Source organism: Pan troglodytes, chromosome 18 (genome assembly GCF_028858775.2).
Source record: "Pan troglodytes isolate AG18354 chromosome 18, NHGRI_mPanTro3-v2.0_pri, whole genome shotgun sequence".
NCBI lineage: Eukaryota > Metazoa > Chordata > Mammalia > Primates > Hominidae > Pan > Pan troglodytes.
The window spans coordinates 13,069,667-13,083,698 of record NC_072416.2 but is presented as its reverse complement, the minus strand read 5'-3'; the positions used below and the strand labels follow the sequence as shown (position 1 = coordinate 13,083,698).

At 41.0% G+C, this 14,032-nt stretch overlaps 1 protein-coding gene across 39 annotated transcripts in view; it reads right to left on the bottom strand.

Moving 5' to 3' along the window:
- The window catches only part of ATF7IP2 (activating transcription factor 7 interacting protein 2), a 97,632-nt gene that overhangs the window by 34,481 nt on the left and 49,119 nt on the right, over positions 1-14,032 (bottom strand). For all 39 annotated transcript variants that reach the window (XM_009430276.4, XM_016929393.3, XM_054668161.2 and 36 more), the window contains 2 exons: positions 10,891-11,025; positions 8,657-8,755 (listed from right to left, as the gene is read on the bottom strand). In XM_009430276.4, the coding sequence (XP_009428551.1) occupies positions 8,657-8,755; positions 10,891-11,025 (234 nt within the window). The remainder of the gene's footprint in view (positions 1-8,656; positions 8,756-10,890; positions 11,026-14,032) is intronic.

Below are 14,032 nucleotides of genomic sequence, written 5' to 3'. Positions count from 1 at the left end.
CAGCAGCACATCAAAAAGCTTATCCACCATGATCAAGTTGGCTTCATACCTAGGATGCAGGGCTGGTTCAACATACACAAATCAATAAACTTAATCCATCACATAAACAGAACCAATGACAAAAACCACATGATTATCTCAATAGATGCAGAAAAGGCCTTTGACAAAATTCAACACCCCTTCATGCTAAAAACTCTCAATAAACTAGGTATTGATGGAACATATCTCAAAATACTAAGAGTTATTTATGACAAACCCACAGCCAATATCATACTGAATGGGCAGAAACTGGAAGCATTCCCTTTGAAAACTTGCACAAGAGAAGGATGCCCTCTCTCTCACTACTCCTATTCAACATAGTATTGGAAGTTCTGGCCAGGGCAATCAGGCAAGAGAAAGAAATATGGGGTATTCAAATAAGAAGAGAGGAAGTCAAATTGTCTCTGTTTGCAGATAACATGACTGTATATTTAGAAAACCCCATCATCTCAGCCCCAAATCTCCTTAAGCTGATAAGCAACTTCAGCAAAGTCTCAGGATACAAAATCAATGTGCAAAAATCACAAGCATTCCTATACACCAATAACAGAGAACCAAATCATGAGTGAACTCCCATTCACAATTGCTACAAAGAGAATACCTAGGAATCCAACTTACAAGGGATGTGAAGGACCTCTTCAAGGAGAACTACAAACCACTGCTCAAGGAAATAAGAGAGGCCACAAATAAATGGAAAATACTCCATGCTAATGGATAGGAAGAATCAATACTGTGAAAATAGCCATACTGCCCAAAGTAATTTATAGATTCAATGCTATCCCCATCAAGCTACCATTGACTTTCTTCACAGAATTGGAAAAAAATACTTAAAATTTCATATGGAACCAAAAAAGAGCCCATATAGCCAAGACAGTCCTAAGCAAAAAGTACAAAGCTGGAGGCATCACACTACCTGACTTCAAACTATATTATAAGGCTACAGCAACCAAAACAGCATGGTACTGGTACCAAAAGAGATATATAGACCAATGGAACAGAACAGAGGCCTTAGATATAACACCACCTATCTACAACCATCTGATCTTTGACAAACCTGACAGAAACAAGCAATGGGGAAAGGATTCCCTATTTAATAAATGGTGTTGGGAAACCTGGTTAGCCATATGCAGAAAACTGAAACTGGACCCCTTCCTTACACGTTATACAAAAATTAACTCAAGATGGATTAAAGACTTAACCATAAGACCTAAAACCATAAAAGCCTTAGAAGAAAACCTAGGTGTTAGGAACAGTTTCTCTTCAAAGGATTTCACCCCCCTTGTCCTTTGTTCTATTTTATAAGTAATCTTTCCTGCCTTTAACAGGCCCAGGCATCCACCAAGCTTGTAGCTGACCCACACTGCCTTACTTTAAGTTGTTAGGTACAAACAATAAACTTCCTGGTTCTTTGTCCTATTCTAAATGCTAAATCTAGTCAATTGGGATCTGTTTAGATTGTGCAGTCTGGCCCCAATTAACGGGGGAAGTGGGGGGAGGCAGGGAAGACACAGAAACAGGAGCGGCATTAGGAATAAAAACCCCTGCTTTCCTTTGTTCGGTGTGCTCTTGTGATTGTGACTGACGCAGGCAGCACCCTTCTGCAGAAGTAAATTTACCTTGCCGAGAAGTCTTTTGAGTGTTCGTTTTCTTTGCAACTCCCAGCTCATTTCTAACAATTTGGGGGCCCTGCCTGCGATCCCATTCTTCTCCGGAGAAGGGTCTCCGGTCATCTTCTGGGAGGGGATGCATCCCACTGACTTGATGCAGTGGCCTCAAAGGCTGGAGACTGAGACCCACCCATTGTGACAAATAAACCTGGAATCTCAACAACGCGAGAAGAGAAGGACTACAAATACTGTGGCGACCAGGTAACTATGTGCACAGACCAAGGTAAGAAAAGCCGCTGGGGTGGTGAAGAGCTTCCTTGATGGTTGGAGTATCTTGGAGGTTGAAAGTGCGTGAATGGTAACAAGCACTACTGCTGTGCAGAGTGAGTGAGTCCAATCTGCAGTTCCGTGGTCAACTCATATGGCTTATGGCGGCCCTTTGGGGGTCCCGTCAGGGTTTTCTACTGATCCATCAATGTTAAGAGGGACCTAAATTCCCTCTGGGGAAGTAGCCAGAGAAGATGAAGCAAAAGGAGAAGAGTGTGAGAAACCTCCAGTGGTTGGGGGGCAGGGGGCGGGTTGAGGCTGTAGGAAAGGAAAGGCAAGAAATCTCCAGCAGGGGGCATTGAGCCTCACAGAAACTTCCAATAGTTGGGAAGGCAAGAAACTTCCAATAGGGGATATTGAGCCTCACACCAAAACCCCCAAGATGGGAAACACCCCAAATAAGGCAGGGCATAAAAAGGATAACACTAGCAGCAATAACATTCCCCCTGATAGTCCCCTAGGGCTTATGTTAAAATATTGGAAAGATAATGAAAGGACTAAACACAAGAAAAAGCAACAGATGATAAAATACTGTTGTCTCATTTGGACCCAGGAACCAATCCTCAAACCCTCAGTTTTCTGGCCAAAGTTTGGGTCATATGAGGATTGGATTTGTCAGCTTTCAATAGAACATATTAATAGTAAGAGCCCTACCTCCCAAGAGGAAATAGGTTATGCCCTATGTTGGTGGCAAGGACCTGTACTCCTTCACCCCCTAAAGACTGGAGGGAACAAGTCAAAAACTAACCTTTGGTGGAAAGTTGGTTGTAATCACACCTCATCAAGTTAGAACCATCTTAAATCAAAAGGCAGGAAGGTGGCTTACTGACTCAACAATTTTAAAATATGAAGCTATCCTGTTAGAAAGAGATTATTTAACACTATCCACTGATAATTCACTTAACCCAGCAGGTTTCTTGACTGGAGATCCAAATCTAAAGAGACCTGAACATGAGTGTTTAGATTTAATTAATTACCATACAAAAGTTAGGCCTAATTTAAGAGAGATCCCTTTCAAAACAGGGCAGCACTTATTTATAGGTGGCTCTTGCTGAGTAACTGAAGGAAAAAGATATAATGGGTACTCAGTAGTCAATCAATGGGGAAGCCCTTGAAGAAGTAGAGTCAGGAAGACTGCCCAATAATTGGTCTGCCCAAACATGTGAATTGTTTGCATTATATCAAGCCTAAAGCACTTGCAGAACCAAGAAGGAACTATTTATACTGATTCCAAGTATGCTTTCAGGGTAGCTCACACTTTTGGAAAAATTTGGATTGAACAAGGCCTTATTAACAGCAAAGGTCAAGACCTAGTTCACAAAGAGTTAATCACCCATGTATTAAATAATCTCCAGGGCCGGGCGTAGTGGCTCATGCCTGTAATCCCAGTACTTTGGGAGGCCGAGGTGGGCAGATGACCTGAGGTTGGGAGTTCGAGACCAGCCTGACCAACATAAAGAAATCCTGTCTCTACTAAAAATACAAAAAAATTAGGCATGGCAGCACATGCTTGTAATTCCAGCTACTTGGGAGGCTGAGGCAGGAGAATTGCTTGAACCTGGGAGGCGGAGGTTGCTGTGAGCCAAGATCACGCCATTGCACTCCAGCCTGGGCAACAAGAGTAAAACCCTGTCTCAAATAAATAAATAAATAAATAATCTCCAGCTGCCAGAATAAATAGCTATTGTCCATGTCCCAGGACACCAGAAAAGCCTTTCTTTTGAAAGTCAGGGAAATAACCTTGCAGATCAAATAGCCAAACAAGTGGCTGTTTCCTCTGAGAGGCCTGTTTTTCACTTAACTCCTTGCCTTCCTCCCCCTACCACAGTCCCCATTTTCTCTTCTACTGAAAAAGAAAAATTAATAAAAACAGGGGCTAAGAAAACTCAGAAGGGAAATGGGTATTATCAGACCAAAGAGAAATGTTATCCAAACCTCTCATGAAGGAGGTCTTGTCTCAGCTGCATCAAGGAACCCACTGGGGACCCCAAGCTATGTGTGATGCAGTTCTCAGAGTTTATGGGTGTATAGGAATTTATACCCTAGCCAAACAAGTTACAGAGAGTTGCTTAATATGTAAGAAAACTAATAAGCAGACTCTAAAAAAATCACCACTTGGGAGAAGATGTCCAGGACTAAGACCATTCCATAGTGTCCAAACTGATTACACAGAAATACCTCAATAGGTCACCTAAAATTCCTATTAGTAATAGTAGATCACCTCACTCACTGGGTAGAAGCTATTCCCTTTTCAAATGCAACTGCTAATAATGTAGTTAAGGCATTAATTGAAAATATTGTACCCAGGTTTGAAATAATAAAAAACATTGATTCAGATAATGGAACTCGTTTCACTGCAAATATTGTTAAAGGGCTTACTCAAACTCTAGGAATAAATTGGGAATATCATACTCCATGGCATCCACCTTCATCAAGGAAGGTAGAAAAAAATGAACCAAACTTTAAAGAATCATTTAAATTGATTTTGAAAACTTCATTGCCTTGGACCAAGTGTCTCCCCATTGCCCTGCTCAGAATTCAAACTGCCCCTCAAAAAGACATTACGTACTTGGTCTATCTTCCATTCGAACTGCCCCTCAAAAAGACATTACATACTTGGTCTATCTTCTACTTTGTCTTCTCTTAGGACCCAAGGTCTCTTAGCAAAAACACCGCCTCTTGAGTTTCCAGTGCATCTGTATCAATCTGGAGATTACGTCCTCATCAAAACCTGGAAAGAAGAAAAACTCGAACCAACCTGGGAGGGACCTTATCTAGTGCTCCTAACCACTGAGACAGCAGTCTGGACGTTAAGAAAGGGCAGACCCATCACAGTCAGGCGAAAAAGGCATGACCCCCTTTGGAGGCATAGGTTGTCACTCCCGGGCCAACACTTTCCAAACTAATATTTAAAAAAACTTAACCTGTCTAACTTGCTTCCTCTTTCTTTCGTTAGCTACCCAGGAACATTTTATTATCAATGTAACCTGATCATCGTTTCCTCAAACAATTACATTTGATGCTTGTCTTGTTATGCCCTGTGGGGACCTACAAACCCAAAGGCAACTAGCCTCTTCAGGTAAGTACCTTTGCCCTGGCCCTCTAGAACACACAGAACCCACCCCTAACTCTCACCGTTGTGACCGTCTAGCATGGTATTCGAAACCCTGTAGCTCTTGGGAACGTGTTTATTGGACTACTCAGTACCAAGGCTGGACTTTTATGGAAGGTCCCTGTGCAGCCCTAAAGCCTTATCTCTACATCGCTAAATGAACCACCCCCTCTAATTGTCAATCCCAGCAATGTAACCCAGTTCTTCTCTCCATTACCACTTCTACTTCCATTGACCCTAAGCCCACCTTAGGCTGTCTCTATGGTTTAGGAGCAAATGTTGCTGGAAGGGACCCTATAGCCTCCTTGAAATATATTTTGTCCACCATTCTCCACCTCCTACCACTTCACCTTCCCTAAATCCACCAAATCAAATAGTGGGTGCCACTCCTCACCCCCTTCCCAATGACAAAACTTAAGTAGCTATTGTAAAAGTAAAAGATTTAAAACAGACTTTAGCAATTGAGACTGGATACCAAGAAGCAAATGCCTGCATGGAATGAATTGAATATTGTTTGCACTCTCAACAAAAGCAGTTGTTACGCTTGTGCACACGGTAGGCCAGAGGCCCAGGCTGTCCGCTTTCTACTTGCATGGCCTTCAAATCGACTGGGCATGGACTGTATGGTAGCTCTCTTCTAGCACCCCACAGCCTGGGGTAATAAGTCATGCCAAGCTCTCTCTCTGCTATTGCCTGAAGTCCAGCACCCTGCAGGTCAGTCCCTGAGGGCCACCCAGCTTCCATCTAACGATGCCAATTTTACTTTGTGTCTCTCATGACAGGGAGAAAATTTGGCATTTCTTGGAGACCTAAAGGGATGCAGTGAGCTTAAGCCTTTCTAAGAGCTTACCAATCAGTCTGCCCTTACTCATCCTCGAGTGGATGTATGGTGGTACTGTGGTGGACCCTTACTGGACACTCTGCCAAGTAACTGGAGCAGTACTTGAGCTCTAATTCAATTGGCCATCCCTTTCACTCTGGCATTCCATCAACCAGAAAAAGGAAAAACACCACCATAAAACAAGAGAGGCCCCTCACGATCTTTTGATTCTCACGTTTATATAGATGCCATTGGAGTCCCATGAGGGGTACCAGATAAATTTAAAGCACAAAACCAAACAGCTGCAGGGTTTGAATCCTTGTTCTGGTGGGTAACTGTTAATAAAAACGTGGATTGGATAAATTATATCTACTATAACCAACAAAAATTTTTCAGTTATACTAAGGATGCCATTAAAGGAACAGCTGAGCAATTAGGGCCAAATGGCCTGTGAAAATAGAATGGCACTAGATATGATACTAGCAGAAAAAGATGTAGTCTGTATCGTGATAGGAACCCAATGTTTTACCTTCATCCCTAATAATACAGCCCCTCATGGAACAATCACTAAACCTCTACAAGGTCTCACCTCCTTATCTAATGAGTTAACCAGGAATTCTGGGGTAAATGACCCCTTTACAGGATGGTTAGAAAGGTGGTTTGGTAAATGGAAAGGACTCATGGCTTCTATTTTTACTTCCCTTGCAATTATAGTTAGGGTACTCATTCCCACTGGCTGCTGTATCATACCTTCTATTCATGGATTAGTTCAATAAAACAATAAAACTTATAAAAACAGCCCCTACTAAAACTTTCCTCATTTCTTTTCCACCCTATTCTGACAAGCTTTTACTGCTAGACAATCAAGAAGAACAGCAAAGTCAAGACATGTTAGATAAGTTTGAAGAAGAAAGTGTATAAATTCAAGAGGGGGAAAAGTGTTAGGAACAAACAAGTTTCTCTTCAAAGGGTTTCACCCTCCTTGTCCTTTGTTCTATTTTATAAGTAACCTTTCCTGCCTTTTACACACCCAGGCATGCCTTCATCTACCAAGGTTGTAGCTGACCCACACCACCTTACTTTAAGTTGTTAGGTACAAACAAACTTCCTGGTTCTTTATCCTATTCTAAATGCTAAATCTAGTCAATTGGGATCAGTTTAGATTGTGCAATCTGACCCCAATTAATGGGGGTAGGACACAGAAACAGGAACAGCATTAGCAATAAAATCCCCTGCTTTCCTTTGTTCAGTGTGCTTTTGCGATCGTGACTGATGCAGGCAGCACCTTTCTGCAGAAGTAAATTTGCCTTGTTGAGAAATCTTTTGTCTGAGTGCATGTTTTCTTTGTGACTCCAAGCTCTTCTTTGTAACATAGGCAATAACATACAGGACATAGGCATGGGCAAAGACTTCATGACTAAGACACCAAAAGCAACAGCAGCAAAAGCCAAAATTGACAAATGGGATCTAATTAAACTAAAGAGATTCTGCGCAGCAAAGGAAACTATCATCAGAGTGAAAAGGCAACCTACAGAATGGGAGAAAATTTTTGCAATCTATCCATTTGACAAAGGGCTAATATCCAGAATCTATAAATAACTTAAATTTACAAGAAAAAAACAACCCCATCAAAAAGTGGGTGAAGGATATGAACAGACACTTCTCCAAAGAAGACATTTATGCAGCCAACAAACATGAAAAATAGCTGATCATCACCGGTCATTATAGAAATGCAAATCAAAACCACAGTAAGATACTAACTCATGCCAGTTAGAATGGCGATCATTAAAAAGTCAGGAAACAACAGATGCTGGAGAAGATGTGGAGAAATAGGAACGCTTTTTATACTGTTGGTGAAAGTGTAAATTAGTTCAACCATTGTGGAAGACAGTGTGGCGATTCCTCAAGGATCTATAGAACCAGAACTACCACATGACCCAGCAATCCCATTACTGGGTATATACCCAAAGGATTATACATCATTCTGCTATAAAGACACATGCACACGTATGTTTATTGCAGCACTATTTACAATAGCAAAGACTTGGAATCAACCCAAATTCCCGTCAATGACAGACTGGATAAAGACAATGTGGCACTTATACACCATGGAATACTATGCAGCCAAAAAAAGGATGAATTCATGTCCTTTGCAGTGACATGGATGAAGCTGAAAACCATCATTCTCAGCAAACTAACACAAGAACAGAAAACCAAACACTACATGTTCTCACTCATAAGTGGGAGTTGAACAATGAGAACACATGGACACACGGAGGGGAACATCACACACCAGGGCCTGTCGGTGGGTGGGGAGGCTAGGGGAGGGATAGCATTAGGAGAAATACCTAATGTAGATGACAGGTTGATGGGTCCGACAAACCACCATGGCATGTGTATACCTATGTAATGCAACTGCACATTTCGCTCATGTACCCCAGAACTATAATTAAAAATACATAATTTCAACTTTGCTGTATATATTTGATACTTTTCATGATAAAATGGGGGTGGGGGAAGCCAATCTTGGCAATCACCAATCCTCTTTCTACTCCCTTTACTACAGAAATACAAGTGGCATGTACTACCTAAGGGTGTCTTTTCCAGAGACAGATTCATGGGAACACTCTAAGTAAAAACTTACTTACCTTTACACCTTCTGTCCTAGCCTGGAAATATATTCATTTCTTCTAATCAAACCACTTATATGAGTCAAATAGATGATTAGAATTCCTTTGTGTTTATACAAACCTTAGAGGCTCCATTACTGGATAACATGTTTGGTTTCAAACAATTCCTTTGAAATAATAATACTGTTTTAATACGTCTTTGAAGTTTTGCTATTTTTGCCTAGAAGAAAAAGAGAAAAAAAATAAATACTAAGCCAGAGTACTATATATCACACAGAGATAGAGGGTAAATTATTTGCCAAAGTAGTTGTGTAAGACCTAGACATCTACCCAAATGAGAAATTCTAATATATGCAAAAGCTTGAAATCACATTTTATGCTTGTATAACATATACATATATATAAATAAAAAAATTTTTTTTTTGAGATGCAGTTTCGCTCTTGTTGCCCAGGCTGGCGTGCAATGGTGCGATGTCAACTCACTGCAACCTCCACCTCCTGGGTTCAAGTGATTCTCCTGCCTCAGCCTCCCAAGTAGCTAGGACTACAGGCATGCGCCATCACACCTGGCTAATTTTGTATTTTTAGTAGCGACGGGGTTTCTCCATGTTGGTCAGGCTGGTTTTGAACTGCTGACCCCAGCATCCACCCGCCTCTGCCTCCCAAAGTGCTGGAATTACAGGCGTGAGCAACCATGCCCAGCCTATGCTTGTATAATATTAAAGGTAAGGAAGATAAAAATCTCAAACTTCGGCCGGGCGCAGTGGCTCACGCCTGTAATTCCAGCACTTTGGGAAGCCGAGGCGGGCAGATCACTTGAGGTCAGGAGTTTGAGACCAGCCTGACCAACATGGAGAAACCCCATCTCTACTAAGAATACAAAAAATTAGCTGGGTGTAGTGGCAGGCGCCTGTAATCCCAGCTACTTGGGAGGCTGAGGCAGGAGACTCGCTCGAACCTGGGAGGCAGAGGTTGCAGTGAGCCGAGATCACAAGACTGCACTCCAGCCTGGGCGACAGAGTGAGACTGTTCAAAAAAAAAAAAAAAAAAAAGGCTGGGGGCAGTGGCTCATGCCTATAATCCCAGCACTTTGGGAAGCCGAGGCAGGTGGATCATGAGGTCAGGAGATTGATACCATCATGGCTAATACAGTGAAACCTGTCTCTACTAAAAATACAAAAAATTAGCCTGGCATGGTGGCGGGCGCCTGTGGTCCCAGCTACTGGGACTACAGTAGGCTGAGGCAGGTGAATGGTGTGAACCCTGAGGCAGAGCTTGCAGTGAGCCGAGATCGCGCCACTGCACTCCAGCCTGGGCGACAGAGCGAGACTCCGTCTCAAACAAACGAAACAAAACAAAAAACTCAAACTTCTAATTGGTCTACAATAAAATTAATGTGGTTAAAAACATCAATCAGCAAGTAATACTAGAAGAGGAAAACAAAAAGTCCAAAAAGGCTTGAAACAAGTTGTACAAGTTCTAATAAAGGATATATTTAGGTTTAAAAGAAACTGCCTATTTTTTTTTTTTTTTTTGAGATGGAGTCTCGCTGTCAGCAGACTGGAGCGCAGTGGTGCAATCTCTGCTCACTGCAATGTCTGCCTCCTTGGTTCAAGCAATTCTCCTGCCTCAGCCTCCTGAGTAGCTGGGACTACAGGCACACACCACCATGCCCAACTAATTTTTGTATTTTTAGGAGAGATTGGGTTTCACTATGTTGGCCAGGACGGTCTCGATCTCTTGACCTTGTGATCCGCCCACCTTGGCCTCCCAAAGGGCTGGGATTATAGGCATGAGCCATCGCGCCCGGCCGAAGCTGCCTAAGTATTAAGCCTGTCAATTGACACAGAATGCCTAACAGTTCTGAGTATTTCTCAAAAGCCAATATTGCTAAGCTATAATAAATTACATTGCCTATGATATGTTCTTACATTAGGCTAATGGCCAGGAATCAGGTATGTCTTCCCTTATTGTTTTCCTTTGCTAATATGAAAAATATCACCAAATTCTTCTTTTTAAAATGACTCACATGGGCCAGGTGTGGTGACTCACGCCTGTAGTCCCAGCAATTTGGGAGGCTGAGGCTAGAGAATCACTTGAGCTCAGGAGTTTGAGGGAAGCATGGGCAACATGGTGAAACCTCATCTCTAAAAAAAAAAAAAAAAAAAAAACCCAAAAATTAGCAGGGCATGGTGGTGTGCACCTGTAGTCCCAGCTACTCTGGAGACTGAGGTGGGAGGATTGCTTGAGCTCAGGAGGCAGAGGCTGCAGTGAGCCACCGTACTGCAGCCTGAGCAACAGAGCAACAACACCCCCTAGTCCCCTAAAAAAGACTCAAATGAAATCAAAACTTACCAAAAGTTTATCAGCTATTCCTTCATGCTTATTTCTGCACTCTGTCTTCCCAATGCGTTGGTTCAATTCTTTCAGTTTCTTATCAAATAGTTCATAATTTATGCTATGGATCTCCTGTTGAATCAAATGTCTGACCTAGAATTTTAAAATAAAAACCAAAACACCCTACGTTTCAAATTTAAAAGCAATTTCACTTTCTACTTAAAAAGCCTTGCTGTTTTCCAGATTTACTGTAACCAATTAAATATAGTTTATTTATATTTGTATGTTTATATAACTATACCAGTAAGTTTTATAAAACTTGAATATTAAACTCAGAACACATCCAATATTTAAGTATACTGGACATGTTAGAAATTAAATTTATTCTCATAATGCTAACTTTAGTTTCCTATAGTTCCACTTGAATTCCATACTATACATTATAGAAACAATTAAAAGACTATATGCCATTTATATTTTTTAATATCCATAACTCCTAGTTAGTATTCCATATAAAGGAACTCTACTTATCTGAAAACCAGCGCCTGATGAAAATGGTTGGTTGTTCTGTAGTAGATACAGAACAAATTACACAAGTGTGAGACTTGACATTACCACTAATAAGCTACTTGACCCTTTAGTCAGTCACATTATTTTTGAGCTTCATTTTCCTTGTTGACAAATGAGTAGATGATATAATAAATGTTGAAGAAGTGATACTCAAAGGGTTTTTATAGGAACAAAAGGTAATACGCAAAAGAGCACCATAAAATAAAAAACAATGAATTGATATGAAAGAAATAAATATGTAAGATAATCACCATTACTTCCATAATTTTTTTAAGGGGTGGCTTTCTTATTGTTAAAATTGAAATAATATCAACCAGTTGATTAGCTCAGCTAATTAGAGCATGGTGCTAAAACTGAAAGAAGCCAGCCGGGTGCAGTGGCTCACGCCTGTAATCCCAACACTCTGGGAGGCCGAGGTGGGCAGATCACGAGGTCAGGAGTTGAAGACCAGCCTGACCAACATGGTGAAACCCCGACTCTACTAAAAATACAAAAATTAGCCAGGCATGGTGGCAGGCAACATAGTTTCAGCTACTCTGGAGGCTGAGACAGGAGAACTGCTTGAATCCAGGAGGTGGAGGTTGCAGTGAGCCGAGATCACACCACTGTACTCCAGCCTGCGTGACTGAGCGAGACTTCGTCTCAAAAAAAAAAAAAAAAAAAAAAAAAAAACGGGAAAAATAGCGAAGGACAATTATGTAGTTACCAATGTTATCTGCCATAATGCATGCCATTCTAACAAATCGTAGTAGCTATAATATGAAAAATTCATGAACTTATCTTTTTTTTTTGAAAACAGACTGGCCCATTTTCAGGGAGAATAATTAATTTCAATGCCCACTGATATGAGCAGCTCTGCTGAGCCATACATTCAGAAACATTCACTGTAGTTTTTCACTCAGTGTGTATCCTCCTGGTAAGCAATTTTCACCACAGTGTAAGTAGTCTTTGTTAATATGACCTGTTTTGATACATTTAAGGTATTTATAATATTTTTTCCTCCAGTATCTTGCTTCATGATGCTCAAAATAGAACACATAGTTCCTATGTTAAACTCTTATATTGATATCACCTGGATGATTATATTCTTTAATTTTGATCATTCCCAAGGCTCTTCCTTCCTGTTTCCAAGTGTTCTCACTCTTCAACATTGTCTACTTGATCTCTTCTCTAATGCTTCACTAACATTTCTTCCATGGTTTCTCTACATTAGACATGATTGTCATTTTTACTTTCATAACTTTTAAACATGTGAGCAAATGAATGTGCTCAAAATGTATTATTTTTTAAAAAAAGGCTCAGTAACACATACTATTATATTTTTTGAGACAGAGTCTCGCTCTGTCATTCAGGCTGCAGTGCAGCGGCATGATCCCGGCTCACTGCAACCTTCACCCACCAGGCTTAAGTGATTTTCCTGCCTTAGCCTTCCTAGTAGCTGAGCCTACAGGCATGCTCCACCATGTCCAGCTAATTTTTATATTTTTAGCCGAGACAGGGTTTCACCATTGTTGGCCAGGCTGGTCTTGAACTCCTGACCTCAAGTGATCCACCCAACTTGGCCTCCCAAAGTGCTAGGATTATAAGCGTGAGCCACCATGCCCAGCCAATACTATTATTTTTACCGATGACCATTACCTATTACTCGTGTGGTTTCTATGGATCAATCACATTTGTTAGTTCACTGGCTGGGTTCAATATGTGAAGCTCATACCCACATGAATCTTGGAGAAACAAATCTAAATGTTTTGAACGTGGAAACACTGTTTTGTACAGTGTTTCTCTAACAGTGTTCCTCATCCTTGGTGAGGAACAATCACATGGGATGGTTGTTAAAAATCAAATTCCTAGGCCCCATCCTGGATCCACCAAACACAATCTTTTGGAAAGGAGCCTGGAAACCTGTATACTAAACAGTTACTACAAATGATTTTTATCAGGTACGTTTGAGAAAGCAGTAGCCTACCACAACAGTCTTCAACTATTAGCTCAAGAAACCACAATTTAAACAAGTACTCCTGGTGGTTCACATTGGGACAGGTCCTTAAATTTGATCATTTTTGACTAAGTACCCATCATGGGGTAACTCCTCTTGGTTAGACTATACACTTGTTCTAATTTAATGGTAATGTTCCTTACACAGAAGGAAGACACAATAACCTCCATCAAATACCTCATAAATGTTTTTACCAATGGTAATGTGCCCATCAACAGGGAATCAGATTGAAGTCCTGGCTTCAAAGTGGAGATGGCAGCCAAACTGGCCTAAAGTTTGGAGAAAGTACAAACTTGTCTCCAATCTGTGCCAACTTTCTGAGATACTGGGTAGAGTGAATAACTTAAGACTGTAAAGGAAAAACCCTTCCTCTTCAGTAATTTAACTGGAATTAACCAGGCCATGCTCCTTATGAAACCTCAAAAGGCTAAGAAATGATCACTGCAGGACTCTTTCAGTAGGGGAGAACAATGTCAGAATGACGGGGAGGGCTGTCTTATTGAGATTCAAACAAGGTAAACATCTAGATATGGTTGAGAGAGACAACTGTTTGGACAGCAATAAGAAGTGAGGAAAAGCTAGCTATCTAGAGAT